This window comes from Denticeps clupeoides, chromosome 3 (genome assembly GCF_900700375.1).
Source record: "Denticeps clupeoides chromosome 3, fDenClu1.1, whole genome shotgun sequence".
Taxonomy (NCBI): Eukaryota; Metazoa; Chordata; class Actinopteri; order Clupeiformes; family Denticipitidae; genus Denticeps; species Denticeps clupeoides.
Window position 1 is genome coordinate 27,822,206 of NC_041709.1, and position 19,509 is coordinate 27,841,714.

The window sequence follows — 19,509 nt, forward strand, 5'->3', positions numbered from 1 at the left end:
GGGCACTATTTTCAAACCGCTATGCACAGCACTATGCACAAAGGGTGGGGCTTGATTGCTACTAACATGAAAAACTGTACATTAATATTATTCCCATTACTCCCAGCACAAACCATTGAAAAAAACACATTTGTCAACAAGAGTAATCATTGGCAACTGAAGGGAAATATGATCTAACAAAGTTTTCTATTAAACTGTGAAGTAAAAGTCCGTTATTGCTAACACTGTTAAGTTGTAGATTCTAGCTAAGTTGATAGCATTGCCTACAGTGTGTTAGCAGTTTGTTGACTTTGTTTGTTAGAATTAGTTAGTTAATTTGCTAGCCTCTAAACAAGTGTATTGTATTTTTCATATCAATGTGCTTTGTTAAGCACCATGGATTTGTTATTTTGTGCTATACAAATAAAGACTGATTCCTGTAGAGCACAATAAGGATCTACAGATACCATAACAACATGTCAGAACATATAACTGTTCTTCCACCATGATTTACTAGAAGAGAAGAGATGTCTGGGTGAACTTGACTTGAGGGAGAATGGAGGGCATAATGTATGCAGTAAATACTCCAGCTCCATACCTCCACACATCTTTAAAAATCCTGCGAGAGTCGTGGTCCAAACACACAGTGAAACGTGTCCGCTCCAGAGCATTTATTCTGATGTTGCATGTTCGAATCTTGGGATCCTTGTCAAACACCAACAAAAAAAATGCTGGTGTTTCATCTGGATAAATTACCTACATGAAAATCCCATTTTCAGATGAGTGAGAGTGGGACAGTTACCACATTGCCCTTGGATTTTGGGTCACAGAAGTTCACACAGAGGCAGTTAAGATCTGATTAGAAAAAAATTGTCAGTGTGACATCTACTACCAATATTTTTAACATTTCATTTATGTAACATATGTCCATATCCATTTGCATTTGTAGTTGATGTGCATTTGTTAAAAGAATTTTCACATTGTAGATTTTAGGAGTGTTTACCCTCAGCTTCATTAGCAGGGATTGCACAGATCTGGATCCCTTTCGTCCTTAGTGACAGATCTTTGTCTACTTCTCTGTTGCTTAGCGACACCTTAGAAAAATCAGGTCAAAATTGTTATGTGGAGACACCTGAATTGTCCTCTGTTGAGGCAAAAAATATTACCGAAGACTGTAAGAAATTCCAAATATTTTATATAAAATATTAATTCTTTATAATTGTTTAAATACCAGTTTGTTTAGTTTGTCATTAATTATTCTATTATACAAGAAGATAGCAGATAAATATAAAGCATAAATAATGTGAATATAGCATAACACATGACAGGTGAAAATATTTTGTTTTTGTCTTTTAGTATTTCAAATTAAATGTGCAGTTCAGTCGTGAAATTCTTGTTACCTTTAAGTACTTCACTGACACCATGGGACCACATGTTTCCGTAGTGTTCCGCTTCTGTCTGATGGACATTTCAGACAGAGGCAAGGCTGACAGGCCTTTCACATACGTGGAAAACACACACACACACCTCTTTAGGTGTTTATAAATTTCTAAATGTAATACTTATTTTCTAGCACATTTGAATAGCATTTTCTAGATACATTTTATGTACCTTTCTGTGGAGACAGGGTCCCTTTAAATTCAGGAAATTCCACTTCCAGGTGGGAAAGAAAGACTTCCCCCACTGGATCTTTGTTCTGGCTGCAGAAAATCTTTAAATGAGATGATGGAAACACGAGATGATTAAAACAACTCCAGCTCATAACCTTATTACTGCAGTAACTCCATGAAATGAGAACCAGAGAACAGGTAACCTTGAGCTTTTCTCACAGAACACAGAGAAGGGGTGAAGTACCTTCACATAATAAACCGTGAAATACACTGGCTGCAGACTCATTCGCACGTAGTAGGTGATGACATCGGCCAGGAAGGGGTTGGGTTCACACTGCTTGCCTGTGTTGCAATGCTGAAAAAAAGATAAATAAATTAAATCAGAGGGTTTTTGGGTGTTTTTTTTTTTTTTTTTCAAAAGAAACAGATTTTGTGGTCTGTTTTCTCAAAATCCACAGTCTGCATAGGCCTAGTACGACAAATTTAACAGCCAGACAGATTTATACAGCATGAATTGCATTCCTTGCTACCTCGCTTTAAGGAGAAGAGGACATTTGGTAACCCTTATTCTGGCCATTATTGATTACGACAATGTGATGGGGATTTAATGTGATATCAAAATAACGAACGACTGGAGGCACTGAATAATCCTGTATTTATAAGAAAGATTACCGCATTTGCCAGTTTGGGAATCATGTGAGCCAGAGAGTTGATGTTGCACTCGTACCATGGATCCACCAAACCCAAGTAAGATGCCACAGAGCAGAGATGGCTCGCCAATGATGAGTTGTTCTCCTGCCAGAGGAAGACACTTCATGAATGAGGCTGGTCTCAGATCATAATATTTTTTTTTTATGTTTGGATTGAACTTGCTCACTTTAAATGTTTGTATGGTTTCATCTGAAATTGGGATGTAGTATATCTGCAGGTTCATCCTGGCAGTGAGGAAGCGCCGCCGAGACTCCCTTTTCCTGTAAAATAATATATTGTTCTCTTTATATCGGATCACCTTACCAGCAATGTTCACACCAACACTGGTCACACACTGAAAGCCCAGTTCCCAAAAGCAACTGGAGAACAATTGCTATGCAACTGTCCATGAGGTGTATGCATTCAGAACATGTGAAACAAACCTGAACCAGTAGTAAGCTCTGGCCATTCTACCCAGCACTCTGTTGTCACCCATCAGAATGATGTGGGCAGTGAAATTGCGCTGTTGTCTGGGGAAAGGCGTGGCACATATGCCCGCCCTCCTCTGGAGTGTGCCATTCCCACTGTTGCCCCACACACCTGTGTCCTGCAGGGCATCCTGCATCAGCACCATGCTGTCACCGATGGAGGGCTTCATCTTTATGCCACCCCGGCGGGTCAGGTGTGTCAGGGACCCTGCCAATGATCTTGCCAGTGACGGATGCTCTACCTCTGAGCTGCCATCACTGGTCGGCAGCTCCCCTCCAGGCAGGTCACGCTCGATCCCGCTGTCTGTGGATATGATGGAGTGACGGGGCATCTCCAGGTTCAGGGTGGTCTGGAGACCATTCAACTCAAAGTCTTCAGTAAGATTGAAGGGTTCAGGGAAGGAGCTGGAGCGCATAAATTGAGCCAGTTCTCGCCCTGTTAGGGAAACAATAAAAAGTCCTAAAGATACATTTTCATTTGTGGATTCAATCTGATTGAGATGGTTGAAAAACAGAGGCTTGGTGGGGAGACAGGCAACACCCCTTTACTCATTTACCCTTCAAATTTGAACAAAATGAGAATTTAAAAGTATTTGTAAAGAATTTCACAGTGTGATAAAATGTATATACAGGGCCGGCTCTACTTTGGGGCTGGAAGGGGCAATACCCCCTTTATCAAAAGTCCTACCCCCTTAACTTTTGAGAAAGAAAACAATAAATTACCCACAAACTGAATGTGGACAAGATTTACTACAGTATCTGAAAAATCCAGAGGAAAAAAGCACAAATTAGATGACAAATGACCTCTCCTGTTCGCTCCTTCCTTGCGTGCTCTGTTTTTGCACAGATACCCACTCACCCTCCTCTGAACTAAACATCCAATCACTGTTAATGTGAAAGTGAAGTGATTGTCCTCTGCATTTATCCCATCACCCTGAGAGAGCAGTGGGCAGCCATGACCGGCGCCCGGGGAGCAGTGTGTGGGGACGGTGCTTTGCTCAGTGGCGCCTCAGTGGTACCTTGGCGGGTCGGGATTCGAACCGGCAACCTTCTGATTACGGGGCCGCTTCCTTAACCGCTAGGCCACCACTGCCCTCATTTGCAATGTGCAAATGAGCCGGTGTCAAGTTTCTAAGCTGGGCATACACTGTGTGATTTTGCATTTGTGTGATAATTCCGTATCGCAGCATGATTGTGCACCTTGCATCATACAGTGTACATGATGTATGATCACCGATTTGCCCCTCCTGACAAGATCATGGCTGACAATTGGCTGGTCATAAGAATATGAATCCTGTTTGAAATTTATGGCCCATCTTGAGGTTTGTCCTCAGTGTGCATGTGCAAACACAGAACTGAATTTCTTATTCCCTTCCCACCCCAGCAGCTCACAAAGGGAAAGTTAATGCTGTGAGATGCAACATTTTTTCAACTATGCCAACCCCTTTTCAGTTTAGTTAATATTGGCAAATGTGAGAATTGTTATTGCTGGGTCTGAATATATTTGATATATGCAATCTAATTAAGATAAATGTTATGTTGTTAGTGAGAATATTCTGTTAATTTTTTTTTTCAGTTTCCCCCCTGAGGAATTGCCACCTTGTCCTGGTCTGGGTGTTTGTGTGCCTCGGTGACCCCAAACTCAGGACTCAGGTGGGACTCCCATCTTTGACAGGTCTTAGGGTAGAGACCTGACAAAGTGCAATCCAACTAAATGACAAAAACAGTTATCCACAGCACCCCCACCATCTAATTAGTCAATCTAATACATTAGAACTATGTTCCTATGCTTTACAACTTTACTTGACTGGGGAGATATCAGTTAAGTCATGCAGTTTACCTACTTGAAGAAGATGAAGGTGACACCAACCACTAACATAACCTGATAAATATGTCTGAATGAAAAAGCCTGCAGCAGCGTGCAGGAAACATACATAACTGATTAGAAACACAGAGGAAACAATAGAAGCCTTTTGGATGAGGGTATACTTACAGAGTTCATCCTCTTCTCTCCAAAGGTGGAAGCTCATCTCCGGATTAGGAAGCGGAATGTCACACAGGGAGCCACGGGACAATGGATCTAAGAGGGTAGGGAAAACATCCGAAACTGTCACAATGACACTGTAAACTAAATCAAACTTCTGGTACTGGTCTGGTAGCCATTAAGCAAACAACACAAACACAATAGGAAACCTGAGAATGAATTGGTTCCCATTACAAACCAAAAATTATTTCAAAAGTAATTTGTTAAATTAGTGGCAACTTTCCTCAAACTATTTGTAATTATGCATTTTGCATACTAGACACTTAAAAAACACAATTATCATAGAATTTAAATGGACATAAACATAAGTTCTTAAACTACTGAAAATAATTTTTTTTTACGATGCATACATTTAATTAAAGAAGTGTGAGACGGGCTTGTAAAGTGAACGCTGCACCTTGTTCTGCGACGGTGAGGATCTCAGCATAGATCTGCTGCAGCCTCTCAGCCAACATGCTCGGCTTTGGATGGCCACTGTCAGCATTCTGCTCCACTGCAGTCACCACTTCCTGGAAGTAGTGCTCAACTTCCTGGCCCAGGTGCTGCAGCACACAAATAACAGATTGTTACAAAACAGACACTAACATGAAAATAAATGGCAATAATGCCTCTAATATAATTTCTGGTAGCCTTGCCTCGTGTTCTATTTTAATCATGATTTAACATTTAATTACTCAGTAGACTCTCGCTGGTAGGACTTACCACTTGTTCAGAATTAATCATAACTTTGAACATAGAGAAAAGCAAAAAATTTTGTCAGCCCCAGCCCCTGTGAAGGCAGAGTTTGTAGCTGCTTCTGTGAGCTTCAACAGGGTCATGTGATCGCATGAATGACAGGGTTTAACAGAAAACACAGGCTGCACATACAGAAAGTGACTGTGACACTATTGAAACAAAATGGAGCCCACTGACCTCCAGGGCTGCGGTTAGCGCAGCACCATCACACTTTTGCTCTCCCAGGCTTGCCTGGACACTGTGCTGGACCACGGCACTCATCAGGTTCCGTGGGCTCCAGGCTCTGCTGCTGGACTCGATGTCGGCCTTCAGGACATCCCCCAAGGACCCAGGGAGCATGACAGGATCAGCAAAGACAAAGAGCCTGTGTAGGGAGAGTGCACTTATTATTTGTTTTCAGAAAGTATTCACATGTCTGCTCAGGTGAAAAAATTTATTTATAATTAATGTTACAGCATTTATCACGCACCCTTATCCATGTTGATTACAGGGACAGTCCCCTTGGAGACACTCAGGGTTAAGTGTATTGCTTAGGGACACAATGGTAGTAAGTGGGTTTACTTTAACTTTGTGGTCTTTTGACTTATTGGCGATTGTTACTTATTAGGCTACTATCAGATCATTACAGGTGAGTATTAACCACAAGGCTACAACCAGACATTTACATTTTAAATGTAAAAAACCTGAAACAATAAATCATATGGCTCAAACATCTGTACATATTCAGTACTTGGGTTGCTGAAAAGTGTTCAGGGCGTCACTTGTTTGTTTTTAATATGAAGGAAACTTTAGTGTGGTGGGCTTAAAAGAGTATGTTGTTTTTTGCTATAAAATATATATGTGACAGTTGAAGGGTTTTTGATTTGGTTTTTCATCAGCCTTCTTTGACGCTTTGCTGGTTGTCTAAATAACATGTTGTCTATTAACCAGACACTCATGAGGTTGTAAGGTGTTGAGAGTGGGCATGCCAAGGTGGGCCATGCTGCAGAACAACACTCACTTCTCCTGCAGGGGGTAGTGGTCATTCCTCAGACTCTGCTCAGCAACCAGCATTCTCTGGTACGTAACACCTTCAAAACAGCAATCATCCATTTTTGAGCAGTTCTTTCTACATCACAGCAGAAAAGAAAATACAGAACTATACTCAAAACAAAGAAGCAACATACCTGGGGAGGAGCGTTCAGTTTTCATCTGTTGGGAGTAGATGAGGCCTATCTTGCAGTATGGCTGAGGTAGTGTCAGCAATCGCTTGCAGAAATCGTACACCCGCTTGTAGATGTCATCAGGGATGTAGGAGGTCTGAGAGACACAAATTCTATGATATTTCTCCTGGTGAACAATGAATCATGTAAGATGGGATGTCGCAGAAACATGATCTTTCTGTGCTTTTGTTTTGCATGGAGATTCAACACCTCCGTTTTCCATATCTTTGTCAAATGGCAAGAGGTGTGAAATTCCAGGTTCTTGTGATACACCACCCTGCTCTCTTTGTCTTCCCCAGACCGGAGGCACTGGGGGCGTGACGTCAGAAACAACAGGTTCTGATTGGTCTGCGACCATAAGTCTTTTTTTATCTGAATTTTACTGCATAGCGAGGAATAAAATCCCTGTGCTTAAATTTAAATGAAAAGGATCTACATATCCTAAAAAAGCACGGGACCGTAGAAACCGAGGCATTTCTAAATCCAGATCCACTCCGTCAAGGTACAAAATGAACATGAACTAATAACTTTATCACTTACAATGTGGCACGTAGGCTGGCACAATAGATGAACTCACAAACCAAACTGTAACCAGTAATAACAAAGATTTGTGACATTTGTGACATCATAAACCATGACCCACGGTGAACAATTTAATAATAACTGATCAGGGATTGGAAATTGCACTGTTAAAATTCATAGTTTACAGTTTAAATTCATGTTCAGTATGATCAACATGTTTAGGATCAGAATTTATATTTATGTGAAACTGTTTTTCTCTCTGAACACCTCAACAGTGCCATAATCTCAAATAATAATGTTAAGTGATAAAGGTGTATTTCTCTAATCACATGGCAACAAGCGGGACTTTTTATTTGTATTTATTTTTCCGGCCACTGTTGTTGATTAGGCTCAGTAAGTCGGTGCAAATACGCAGAGTTATGAATTACCTGATATCATTTTAAGCTTCTCACTATATTTACATGTCTTTGTATTACAATATCTTATCATTGTTGTAATTTATTTTTCTAGTTTGGTTTTAATGTACAATGGACACTTTTTTTCTTCGTGTACAATCTGTATGCCAAACTACAACCTTTTGACTTCATCAGACTCCAAACAAAGAACCCCACCAAGTCTTCAGACTCCAGACAAAGAACCCAACCAAGTGTGCAAAGCCTTTGATCAAGTTGAATATTCTATGTATGTTTCCCTACAAGTGTGATCTCTGACACCTGCAGATTGAAAAGAACACAGAACCACCACCATCAGCTACATTTGAATTCCCAAATGACCAGGAAGGAGCAGGAGGAACAAGCAGATGCACAATCATTAGCCAATTGTGATCCCCATGGACCCCGAATACTCGAGTGCCCCAGGGGATCAAGCAGCCGTCTGTAAGATGGGACGTCACAGGAACATGATGTTTCTGTGCTTTTGTTTTGCATGGAGATTCAACACCTCCGTAATCCATATCTTTGTCAAATGGCAAGAGGTGTGAAATGCCTGCCACAGGTTCTTGTGATACCCTGCCCTGCTCCAATACAATACAATCATATGTATTCAGATTCCTCCTCTAATAAAAGGTTCACTTGCTCTGTTCAAACTGAATGCATTAGACATATAATCACACTCAAAACTGTAATAATGGTTGAGATCTTAACCACATACGTATGCACAGTATCAGACAGTTCAACGTGTAGCACACTGTTTTGTGCAGCTTAATAATAACACTTATAACACTGTTATAAGAAAAAAATCTTGGATGCATAATGTTGTAGACAAGCTGTTCATCTATGCATATGTAAGTTTGTGTGCAAAACAGAATTGTCTTGTGCACAAAACAGAACTTATCTTGTGCAAGCAAGTTACCCTCTCACATGCACATGAAAATGAATGTGATGAAAAGGTTATTTTACACTACGTTGTTTTATGAAGCTCTTTTCATGTGCAAAGTTATTTCCATGTAAGCAGAACATTATCATGTCATTCCAAAATGAAAATAGATGTATTTGCCTGGTGAACATGATGAAAGAATGCATTTGAGACATTTACTCTCACAAGACCCTGGGAACATAATAAAGCTGCAAAGCTTTTTTTATTTTATTTCATGCTATCAACAAACAACTGTGAAGCAGAGAGAAACCTGTAGGAAAAACAACCTGAGGAAATGACTCAGTCTATAGAATCTACTTCTGCTCTAGAGCTCAGGGGGGTCCTGTGCGCTGTACCTGTATTAGAGCGTAGATGAGGGTGTGAAGGAGGGGGATGATGTGTAGCTTACAGTCCACCCGCTCTGCCTACGGAGACAAAAAGATAGATGGATGGCGGACGGAAAAAGCTGAGAACGCACTCAATACACATAATACAAAGATAAAGCTATTTCCACATTATTCCACATTATCTCCACATTATTCTTTTCCAATTGAGTCCCACCCCTTGTTGCCTGTTCCACATTATGAGAAATGCTGAAAACAATGTTTTCATATTCTCTGAGCCATTAGCAATTTTCGTGCTTTCACTGAATAATTCCATGAGTTTTTGAGTTTTGTATTAGGAGTTCCGTCCAAGTCCAAGTCCACAAAAAAAGGGTTCCCCTTCTTGAGTCTTGGTTCCTCTCAGTGGGACGTTTTCATTGATCATTAAAGGGTTACAGGAACACTATTGCACTATTTAACTGCACAATAGCAAAGGTGTGTGTGTGTGTGTGTGTGTGTGTGTATATATATATATACACACACATATACACACACACACACACACACAACTGGATTCCAAAAAGGTTGGGACACTATACAAACTGTAAATAAAAACTGAATGCAATAATTTGGAGGTGCCAACGTCTAATATTTTATTCAGAATAGAACATAAATCACGGAACAAAAGTTTAAACTGAGAAAATGTATCATTTTAAGGGAAAAATATGTTGATTCAGAATTGCATGGTGTCAACAAATCCCCAAAAAGTTGGGACAAGGCCATTTTCACCACTGTGTGGCATCTCCACTTCTTCAACAGACATCTGGGGACAGAGGAGACCAGTTTCTCAAGTTTATAAATAGGAATGCTCTCCCATTCTTGTCTAATACAGGCCTCTAACTGTTCAATCGTCTTGGGCCTTCTCTGTCGCACCTTCCTCTTTATGATGTGCCAAATGTTTTCTATAGGTGAAAGATCTGGACTGCAGACTGGCCATTTCAGTATCCAGATCCTTCTCTTACACAGCCATGATGTTGTGATTGATGCAGAATGTGGTCTGGCATTATCTTGTTGAAAAATGCAGGGTCATCCCTGAAAGAGATGACGTCTGGATGGGAGCATATGTTGTTCTAGAACCTGAATATATTTTTCTGCATTGATGGTGCCTTTCCAGACATGCAAACTGCCCATGCCACACACACTCATGCAACCCCATGCCATCAGAGATGCAGGCTTCTGAACTGACTGTTGATAACAACTTGGGTTGTCCTTGTCCTCTTTGGTCCGGATGGCATGGCGTCCCAGATTTCCAAAAAGGACTTCGAATCGAACCACAGAACAGTCTTCCATTTTGCCACACTCTATTTTAAATTATCCCTGGCCCAGTAAAAATGCCTGAGCTTGTGGATCTTGCTTAGAAATTGCTTCTTCTTTGCACTGTAGAGTTTCAGCTGGCAACAGCGGATGGATTGTGTTCACTGACAATGGTTTCTGGAAGTATTCCTGAGCCCATTCTGTGATTTCCTTTACAGTAACATTCCTGGTTGTGGAGATCACGGGCATCCAGTATGGTTTTACGGCCTTGACCCTTATGCACAGAGATTGTACCAGATTCTCTGAATCTTTAGATGATGTTATGCACAGTTGATGATGATAAATGCAAAGTCTTTGAGATTTTTTGCTGGGTAACACCTTTCTGATATTGCTCCACTATCTTTCTGCGCAACATTGTGGGAATTGGTGATCCTCTACCCATCTTGTCTTCTGAGAGACACTGCCACTCTGAGAAGCTCTTTTTAAACCCAATCATGTTTCCAATTGACCTAATTAGGGTTAATTGGTCTTCCAGCTCTTCGTTATGCTCAAATTTACTTTTTCCAGCCTCTTATTGCTACTTGTCCCAACTTTTTTGGGATTTGTTGACATTTGTTTGAATCAACATATTTTTCCTTTAAAATGATACATTTACTCAGATTAAACGTTTGATCTGTCATCTATGTTCTATTACAAATAAAATATTGACATTTGCCATCACCACATTGCATTCATTTTTTATTCACAATTTGTTTAGTGTCCCAACTTTTTTGGAATCCGGTTTGTATATACTATTGTAAGGTAAAGCATCCTCAGGATCAAATAATTAAGCAAGGTAGTTATCTATATCTTGAAGATGAGAAACTACTTGTTTGGTGTGTAATTATGTTTTTTTCCTGTCTTTAGAAAGATTGATACATGCAAACATCATGTTTCTGTTGTTTTATTGCCCTTTTGAAAATAGTGCCCCCCTTCCTGCACCTTGCACCAATGTCTACTGTAAAAAGGGCTTTCTGAATGCTTCTTCAGACATCAAGTTTCTTTATGCAGCAAAAATAAATAATTGAATAAATGCAAACGTGAAAACATTGTTCCATGCTGATCATTCTGGTTCACCACATATCATAAAATTGAACAACTCACTCTTTCTAGTTCCTTGATGGCAATCTTGACTAAGGTCAGGCTGTACAGAGGGCTCTTCTGCACCTTTTTATGCAGCGTCCATCTCAGCATCCCTTCCAAGGACACACACAAACACACACAAGTAATTTTATTGTCTTTAATTGCATCTTTTAGTACATTTGCACTTTTAAGTTGCAATCTTGTGATATTTACTAAATTCATTTAATTGCATAATGAACAGAATGCAGTAGCCCTTGTTCATTTAATGACAAACATGAGCAGCCGATTAGGTTGTGAGGGTCGTACCTTTGTTCATCGCCATCGTGGCCTGCTGGCTGCTCAGTTCCCGGAGGATGGCCTGCAGACTGCGGTAGATGTCAGATTCTGCTATGGTAGCCTCTGCCAAGAAGATACTCCCGATTAGAACCACAAATCAGTACTGCACATAATCTAGAATCTTGTTATGGCCTGAGCTGAGCAGTTGTACAGTTGTACATTTTTTGTAATAGCCTACCCTAAATACATGAATATTTGTCAGTGGGAAGCTGTGACTAGTTACCTGCAGACTGGTTTCTACCATGATTCCAGGAGGCCATGCTTCTGGTCCCGTTGCATAAAGCATCTACAGAAGCCCCAAATTCCTGAATACATTGAGACCAGTTTGATGCAATTATGACAAAAATGATAAATTGTTACAAATTACAAGCAATTCTAATGTACTAATATGCTTATATTGGCAATATTAATATGAAACTATTTTAAGTTGCATACATAGTATACAACATAAAGTGGTGTGTAAATGCAGCAGCACGACTGATCTTCAACCTTCCCAATTCTCCCACACAACCCCTCTGCTACGTTCCCTCCACTGTCTCCCAGTAGCTGCACGCATTCAAAAATACTGATTCTGGCCTACAAAGCCAAACATGGAGTAGCACCGTCCTAACTCACAGCCCTTATTATACCTCGCACTGCACCTCGTATACTCCGACCCTCCAGTACTGCTCGCCTGGTCCCTCCATCGCTAAAGGGAAAAGGAAGACATTCATCTAGACTCTTCTCCGTCTTGGCCCCTCGGTGGTGGAATGAACTTCCCCTTGAGGTCAGAACAGCTCAGTCACTGAGCATTTTCAAACAACAGCTCAAGACCTTTGTAGTGGGAAGAAACACTCCTGTCATGGCCAACGCGCCTCCAGCCCGCTAGAGGGTGCCTCAGCAGCCTGGGAGACGACGACCCGGAAGAGGAAATGGAAGCGGGCGGTGGCAAGTATAAAAGTGAGGTAACCCCAAGGAGACACGCCCGCTCTTTGTATGAGTTTACTTGCCAGAGACGCTAGCTATCTCACCCACGACCTACGATAATAGTGATTTCCTGAAATACGGGATTCCGTGCTCCCCTACCGTCCTGCCGCCCGGGACCTGCCCCTGTCCATTCCAAGATCCCGGACCGTCCTGGGGCCCGCCGTCTTCCGGTTCTCCTCTGCCCCGGTCCTTCCCAGGGATCCCTGCCTCTCTGTCCCCGCCTTCCTGGACCGCCTCCAGACTGTGTTTCAGGGCGAAACCGGGCGGTGCGCTTCGTCGCTGCGGCTCATGTCGCTGCGCCAGGGAAATTGGAGCGTAAGCGACAGTGAGTGGACGGACGCCGCGCTCCCCGTCGCGTTCTACCAAGGCCTCCGCGAGGTGGTGAAAGACGAGATGGTGAATCGCGATTGGGGAACCACGCTTGACAGCATAATCATGCTGGCCACGTCCATCGATCGACGTCTCGCCGAGCGCGGCCGAGAACGGCGTAACCACGCCCCTTTCCCTAGTGCTCCCACAGCACGCTGGCCAGACGCTCCGATGACTCGGCCCCCCCCTGGATGTCGACGAACCCATGCAGCTTGGCCAAGCTCGTCTCCCCTGCTCACCCGAGGTGCAGAGCCCCCTGGTGAGCACCAAAGCCTCCCCCTGCTCTACCACCCGCTGCTTGTTTCCCATCACCATCTGCTGGAGGACACCCAAACCTGGCCGTTATGAGGGACAAGCTCTGGTGGATTCTGGGGCAGCCATGAATCTAATCGATATCGACCTGGCCACCCGACTCCAGCTCCCGGTCACCCGGTGTAACCCACCACGTGCAGTCAGGGGGCTGGATGGAAGCCCGTTGGGCTCGGGTCGGGTCCTGTTCCAAACCAAACTCCTACTAATCTGCCTCGAGCCCAACCATATCGAAACCATGACCTTTTATCTGACCACGACTCCCCATGACCCCATCGTGCTGGGTTACCCCTGGCTGACCGGCCACGAACCCCACATTGACTGGACCACAGGCACCATTAAACAGTGGGGACGCAAATGCGTCCGCCACAACCCTCGACATGCCACAGCAGCGAATCATTCTTGTCCCCAGAATGTCGCTATGGGACGACTCGGCCACACCCCTCAACCCAAGCCATGTCCCCGAAAACGTGGACCCTTCCGAGTGCCTCGCCGCATCGGCCCAGTCCTCCGTGTCTCCCACCTCCGCCAGGCTCACCCATCCCCTCTGCAACCCCCCCAGTCTCCGCCACCGTCTCCGCAGCGACTCAACGGCTCTCCGACCCACACCCTGATCTACCGGGCCCGTCAGGTGCCGGGCCTAAGAGGGGGGGCTCTGTCATGGCCAACGCACCTCCAGCCCGCTAGAGGGCGCCTCACCAGCCTGGGAGACGACAACCCGGAAGAGGAAATGGAAGCGGGCGGTGGCAAGAATAAAAGTGAGGTAACCCCAAGGAGACACGCCCGCTCTTTGTATGAGTTTACTCGCCAGAGACGCTAGCTCTCCCACCCACGACCTACGATAATAGTGATTTCCTGAAATACGACCTTCGCCTGCCCACGGCTTCGAGAGTTGCCTGATCCCCTGGAGGCCACGAAGGGAACCCCGACCGGAGATTCCTGGCTACAGCCTCTGCCTGCCCCTGACCTTGAACCTGCCTGGCCCATCGGTTGAGACGGGATTCCGTGCTCCCCTACCGTCCTGCCGCCCGGGACCTGCTCCCGTCCATTCCAAGATCCCGGACCGTCCTGGGGCCCGCCGTCTTCCAGTACTCCTCTGCCCCGGTCCTTCCCAGGGATCCCGAGCCGACTCCCCGCTGCGTTGCAGCGCGTCCATTGCTTCCTCATTCCTCGCCGGCCAGGCGCCCCCGGTCCTCCTGCCCCGCTCGCCCAGTGTCCTCTGCCGGTACGACGGCTTATCCCCACGCCCAAAGTATGTCTGCAAGTAAGTCATCGAATTCCCCCTGTGACAACTCCACATGTTTCACCTTTGGTCATGGAACAGCCAGAAAACAACTGTATCTCACTTTAAACCTTGTTGATGCACAAGGATAAGATGTTTTCCAAACAAGCGTATGCAAAACAGGTTCTGGTGTCCTTGTCCAGGCATCTATGATGAAGCTGGCATGATTCTGCTTTCCCACCCTTCGTTACCCACAGTGGTATAAATATGCTTGTGAACTTACTAAACAGGGGGAGTTCTTCTTGCGAGTCCCCCCCATGGCCATGGTAAATAAACTTGGATAATCAATTCAATTGACTTCTTTTATTGCAGCTCCCAAATGGGAAATTTCCCACCACAATTGGCGTTACGAACAGGATCCGCGTGAATCCGGCAGGACCTGACTGGAGGGGCTGATCACCCTGGGTCACCAAGATCCATGTCCAAAACCTCGTTTTACAGTTTCAGAGTGACTGGGGCTGCGCCAATTTCAACAAGATCAAAAATCATTCAAGTGTGAGTTAAATAAGGCAAGAAGAAGTGGAGATGCCACACAGTGGTGAAAATGGCCTTATCCCAATTTGTTGACACCTTGCAATTCTGAATCAACATATTTTCCCTTAAAATGATACATTTTCTCAGTTTAAACTTTTGTTCCGTGATTTATGTTCTATTCTGAATAAATATTGGCCCCTATTGGTGGAATGAACTTCCCCTTGAGGTCAGAACAGCTCAGTCACTGAGCATTTTCAAACAACAGCTCAAGACCTTTTTTAGTGGCAAGAAACACTCCACATGTTTCACCTTTGGTCATGGAACAGTCAGAAAACAACTGTATCTCACTTTAAACCTTGTTGATGCACAAGGATAAGATGTTTTCCAAACAAGCGTATGCAAAACAGGTTCTGGTGTCCTTGTCCAGCTGATCTATGATGAAGCTGGCATGATTCTGCTTTCCCACCCTTCGTTACCCACAGTGGTATAAATATGCTTGTGAACTTACTAAACAGGGGGAGTTCTTCTTGCGAGTCCCCCCCATGGCCATGGTAAATAAACTTGGATAATCAATTCAATTGACTTCTTTTATTGCAGCTCCCAAATGGGAAATTTCCCACCACAATTGGCGTTACGAACAGGATCCGCGTGAATCCGGCAGGACCTGACTGGAGGGGCTGATCACCCTGGGTCACCAAGATCCATGTCCAAAACCTCGTTTTACAGTTTCAGAGTGACTGGGGCTGCGCCAATTTCAACAAGATCAAAAATCATTCAAGTGTGAGTTAAATAAGGCAAGAAGAAGTGGAGATGCCACACAGTGGTGAAAATGGCCTTATCCCAATTTGTTGACACCATGCAATTCTGAATCAACATATTTTCCCTTAAAATGATACATTTTCTCAGTTTAAACTTTTGTTCCGTGATTTATGTTCTATTCTGAATAAATATTGGCCCCTATTGGTGGAATGAACTTCCCCTTGAGGTCAGAACAGCTCAGTCACTGAGCATTTTCAAACAACAGCTCAAGACCTTTTTTAGTGGCAAGAAACACTCCACATGTTTCACCTTTGGTCATGGAACAGTCAGAAAACAACTGTATCTCACTTTAAACCTTGGTGATGCACAAGGCTAAGATGTTTTCCAAACAAGCGTACGTAAAAAATTTCTGGTGTCCTGGTCCAGGCACCTATGACTAAGCTGGCGTGATTCTGCTTTCCCATCCTTCGTTACGCAAATATTTAGATTAACTTGTAACCTTCTTATTGTCTGACTTATGTATAGAAACTACAACAGTATGAAAAAAAAGATTGTATTCATAGTTGGGGGTCCTAGTGAACCAGAATTGATCACTTCATTGATGGTAACATGCAAGGCAAGGAAATATTTTATTTAAAAGAGTCTCTTGTTTTAAGACACTCTTGATGAGTGTATGGTTGCATGTAAATAAAAATAATTAATATTGTTTTGGCAGGTCTATGGTAACAGCAAACAAAAAAATCGCAATATCTGCTGAGGGTTTTAAGTCATAAAGTCTAAATATTTGCAACTTCCTTGACATAGTTTCTTTTTAGCCTGAATTAGATTTAAATAAATTTGTATGATCATTACATATATAAATGATTTTTTAAATAACTAATAACAATAATAATCATTTAAAAAGCTAGGGAAATGTTTGTGCTGAGCCCAGTGGTGCGCATTGCTGCACGTCACGTTCGGTTTGAGAGTGGCTTTACTTTATATAACTGTGCTGGGTCAAGTTGAGTTGGTGTTGATGTGAACTTGATGACTGAGGTGTTACTTTTATGTCAGATGTAATGGTATTTTCCCAAAAGTCTTGGGGACTTTTTGTTTTCTTGCAAAATTATTAATGATTTCACCTGATCTGAACTGAGGTAATTGAGGCCTGAAGTTCTTTGGATGTTGTTGTGTGGTCTTAGGCTAATTTTGGTCGGCTGGCCACTCCTGGGTAGGTTCACCACTGTTATGTGTTTTCACCATTTGTGGATAATGGCTTGCACTGTGATTTGATGGAGTACCAAAGCTTTAGAAACAGCTTATAACCTTTTCCAGACTAATATCCCTTAATTACTTTCTTTCTCATTTGTTCCTGAATTTCTTTGGACCTCGGCATGATGTCAAGCTTTTGAGGATCTTAGTAAGGCAGGTCTTATAAGTGATTTCTTGATTGAGAACAGGTGTGGCAATAATATGTCCTGGAAGTGGCTACAAACATTGAACATTTTTTTTACTAATATTATTTCTTGATGATCTGAAACATTTCAATGTGACTAACATGGAAAAAAGTAAGAAATCAAATATCGGGCAAACACTGTACACCACACTACTGTATATACATGGAATATTGCATTTAGTCTCATCTGTACAGATGCAGATTAGTATTAAATATTTAGCACTTAAATATTCATCAGCCTTACAGCACTCTGTAGCTATAGGATTAAATATTCTTAATATGAAACTAAAAAAAAGAAAAGAAAAAGTTCAACCCTTTAAGCAGGGCAAAGATGCATATTTTGGTAAATTAATTATACTTATATTGCAATCAGGTTTAGCAATTTCAATTGATGAATTTATCATGTATCATGATATTATATAATGAATTAAAGTCTTATACATATCTCTACACTCACTGAGCCGATGCTGTTGGTCACCTGTCCCCTTCCTAAACTAACATGGCCTGAACACAGACCAACAGAAGGACCCCAACTGCGCCAGTCACTGACTCTCACCCCCCCAGCCTGAGAGCAAAGACCAGGTTTGTGGGGATTAGGCCTCCGCGGAGTGATCTCGCCCCAGCAAAATGCCTCTTTCAAGCAGCGCACACAGCGTACAAGAGATGCCCTAGTAGATAGATGCAAGTCAGTATGAGCATTCTAAACTTCTGATTGAATTAATTACAAAGTTGTCACGATTAAATTTGTTAATTGATTTACAACATGATTTATAGAGACACTTCTCCTGGAGAACTCCAGGGTTAAGTGACTTGCTTGATGACACAAAGTGGGTTTTGAACCTGGAACTCTGTGGTCTCGTTTATAGGCAAGTGTCTTACCCACTAAGATACTAACACCCTGGGTCTTCTGGTTCATAGGCGAGTGTGTTACCACTAGGCTACTACCATCCATAATCATGCATGTTACAAAATTTTATAAATAATACAGGATTTAATATCGCATTTATTCAGGTGACTTCATTGGACCAGGAAACCAGTTGGTCCATTCATAAAAAGCTGGTTACTATTATCAGTTATTGAGTTCCTCGTGTTATGAGAACGTGCCCTCGACTAACCTCCAAATCTGAGAATACTGACCCAGCTCTACTCTAGTTACAGGGACAGTCCCATGGAGCAACTTAGGGTTAAGTCTCTTGCTCAGGGACACAATGGTAGTAAGTGGGATTTGAACCTGGGTCTTGTGGTTCATAGGCAAGTGTGTTACCACTCATGTTTAATTGTGTGAGGGATTCAGAATTTTGAATTTATGCTTACTTCAGCCAAATGTGGTGTGGCCTGAAGCTTATTGTGCAAACGAGGAGTGAAGCAAAACTACACGGCAGGGAGAAGTTCTTTTTTTTATGTCTGTGAACCAACTTCCTCAGAGTTGTTTCTATTTACAGGCCGATGTCATGCACCCAAATACACTGCATTGGACACAGAGCTCTTTGTAAACCAGCAAACACTTCCTTAACACCATTTTTTATTTTACTAGAAAATTACCTACTGCTTTCTTAAAATTTAAATATACATGCAAGAAATTCCTTATGTCTAAAGAAAGCCTTTGGGTCACTGGCTCTAGTGCTACGTGGACATGCTAATGAGATGCATAGCCAAGTGCAGCATTGTTAAATGAAATGTACAATGAAAGATGTGTGCATTTTGTGATACCTTGCTGAGCAGTGCCATTCTACTGGCCTCTGATGGGACTGGAAACAAGAAGTTAGCCTGAGGCAGTGACTCAAGGAAACTGATCTCTGGAAATCCCCACACCTACAAGTAGACCTCATCCGGGGAAAGAAACTTTAAAAAAATCCACACAGTGGTGTACAAATAATGCATTGTTTAACAATAATAACATGATGAAGAGGAGCAAATTGGAGGGCACCTCAATGTTCCACCATCTGGAGCACATGGATTTTGTTGATGATAACATGATCACAGATGATCATATCCACTACATGATATCATGATACAGTTAAGACTGTAATACAGACAGAACAAACAGACAAATTGTAGAACATGGGTTCACATCTTCACTGGACATTCGACCCCATAATAGGTTATGGTGTCATGCTGATTCTGCTATCACAATAAAGAACTTCACAGGCCAGTAAGAGGAAGTATCATTCAGGTTTTTACTCTATGATCATGTCTC

General features: G+C 42.6%; 1 protein-coding gene across 5 annotated transcripts in view; it reads right to left on the reverse strand.

The window, feature by feature from the left end:
* Positions 1-19,509, reverse strand: part of pik3r6 (phosphoinositide-3-kinase regulatory subunit 6) — a 47,636-nt gene that overhangs the window by 21,633 nt on the left and 6,494 nt on the right. For 2 of the 5 annotated variants that reach the window (XM_028973246.1, XM_028973244.1), the window contains 18 exons: positions 11,942-12,023; positions 11,689-11,781; positions 11,404-11,495; positions 8,980-9,048; positions 6,713-6,845; positions 6,547-6,616; positions 5,724-5,910; positions 5,209-5,353; positions 4,761-4,847; positions 2,723-3,203; positions 2,467-2,560; positions 2,262-2,384; positions 1,834-1,944; positions 1,591-1,690; positions 1,380-1,474; positions 983-1,073; positions 782-834; positions 578-684 (listed from right to left, as the gene is read on the reverse strand). In XM_028973246.1, coding sequence (XP_028829079.1) covers positions 578-684; positions 782-834; positions 983-1,073; positions 1,380-1,474; positions 1,591-1,690; positions 1,834-1,944; positions 2,262-2,384; positions 2,467-2,560; positions 2,723-3,203; positions 4,761-4,847; positions 5,209-5,353; positions 5,724-5,910; positions 6,547-6,616; positions 6,713-6,845; positions 8,980-9,048; positions 11,404-11,495; positions 11,689-11,781; positions 11,942-11,978 — 2,168 coding nt within the window. In that variant the 5' untranslated portion in view covers positions 11,979-12,023. Of the gene's footprint in view, positions 1-577; positions 685-781; positions 835-982; positions 1,074-1,379; positions 1,475-1,590; positions 1,691-1,833; positions 1,945-2,261; positions 2,385-2,466; positions 2,561-2,722; positions 3,204-4,760; positions 4,848-5,208; positions 5,354-5,723; positions 5,911-6,546; positions 6,617-6,712; positions 6,846-8,979; positions 9,049-11,403; positions 11,496-11,688; positions 11,782-11,941; positions 12,024-14,379; positions 14,504-19,022; positions 19,075-19,509 lie in introns of those variants that run through there. The other 3 variants (XM_028973245.1, XM_028973242.1, XM_028973243.1) reach the window with 3 other exon arrangements.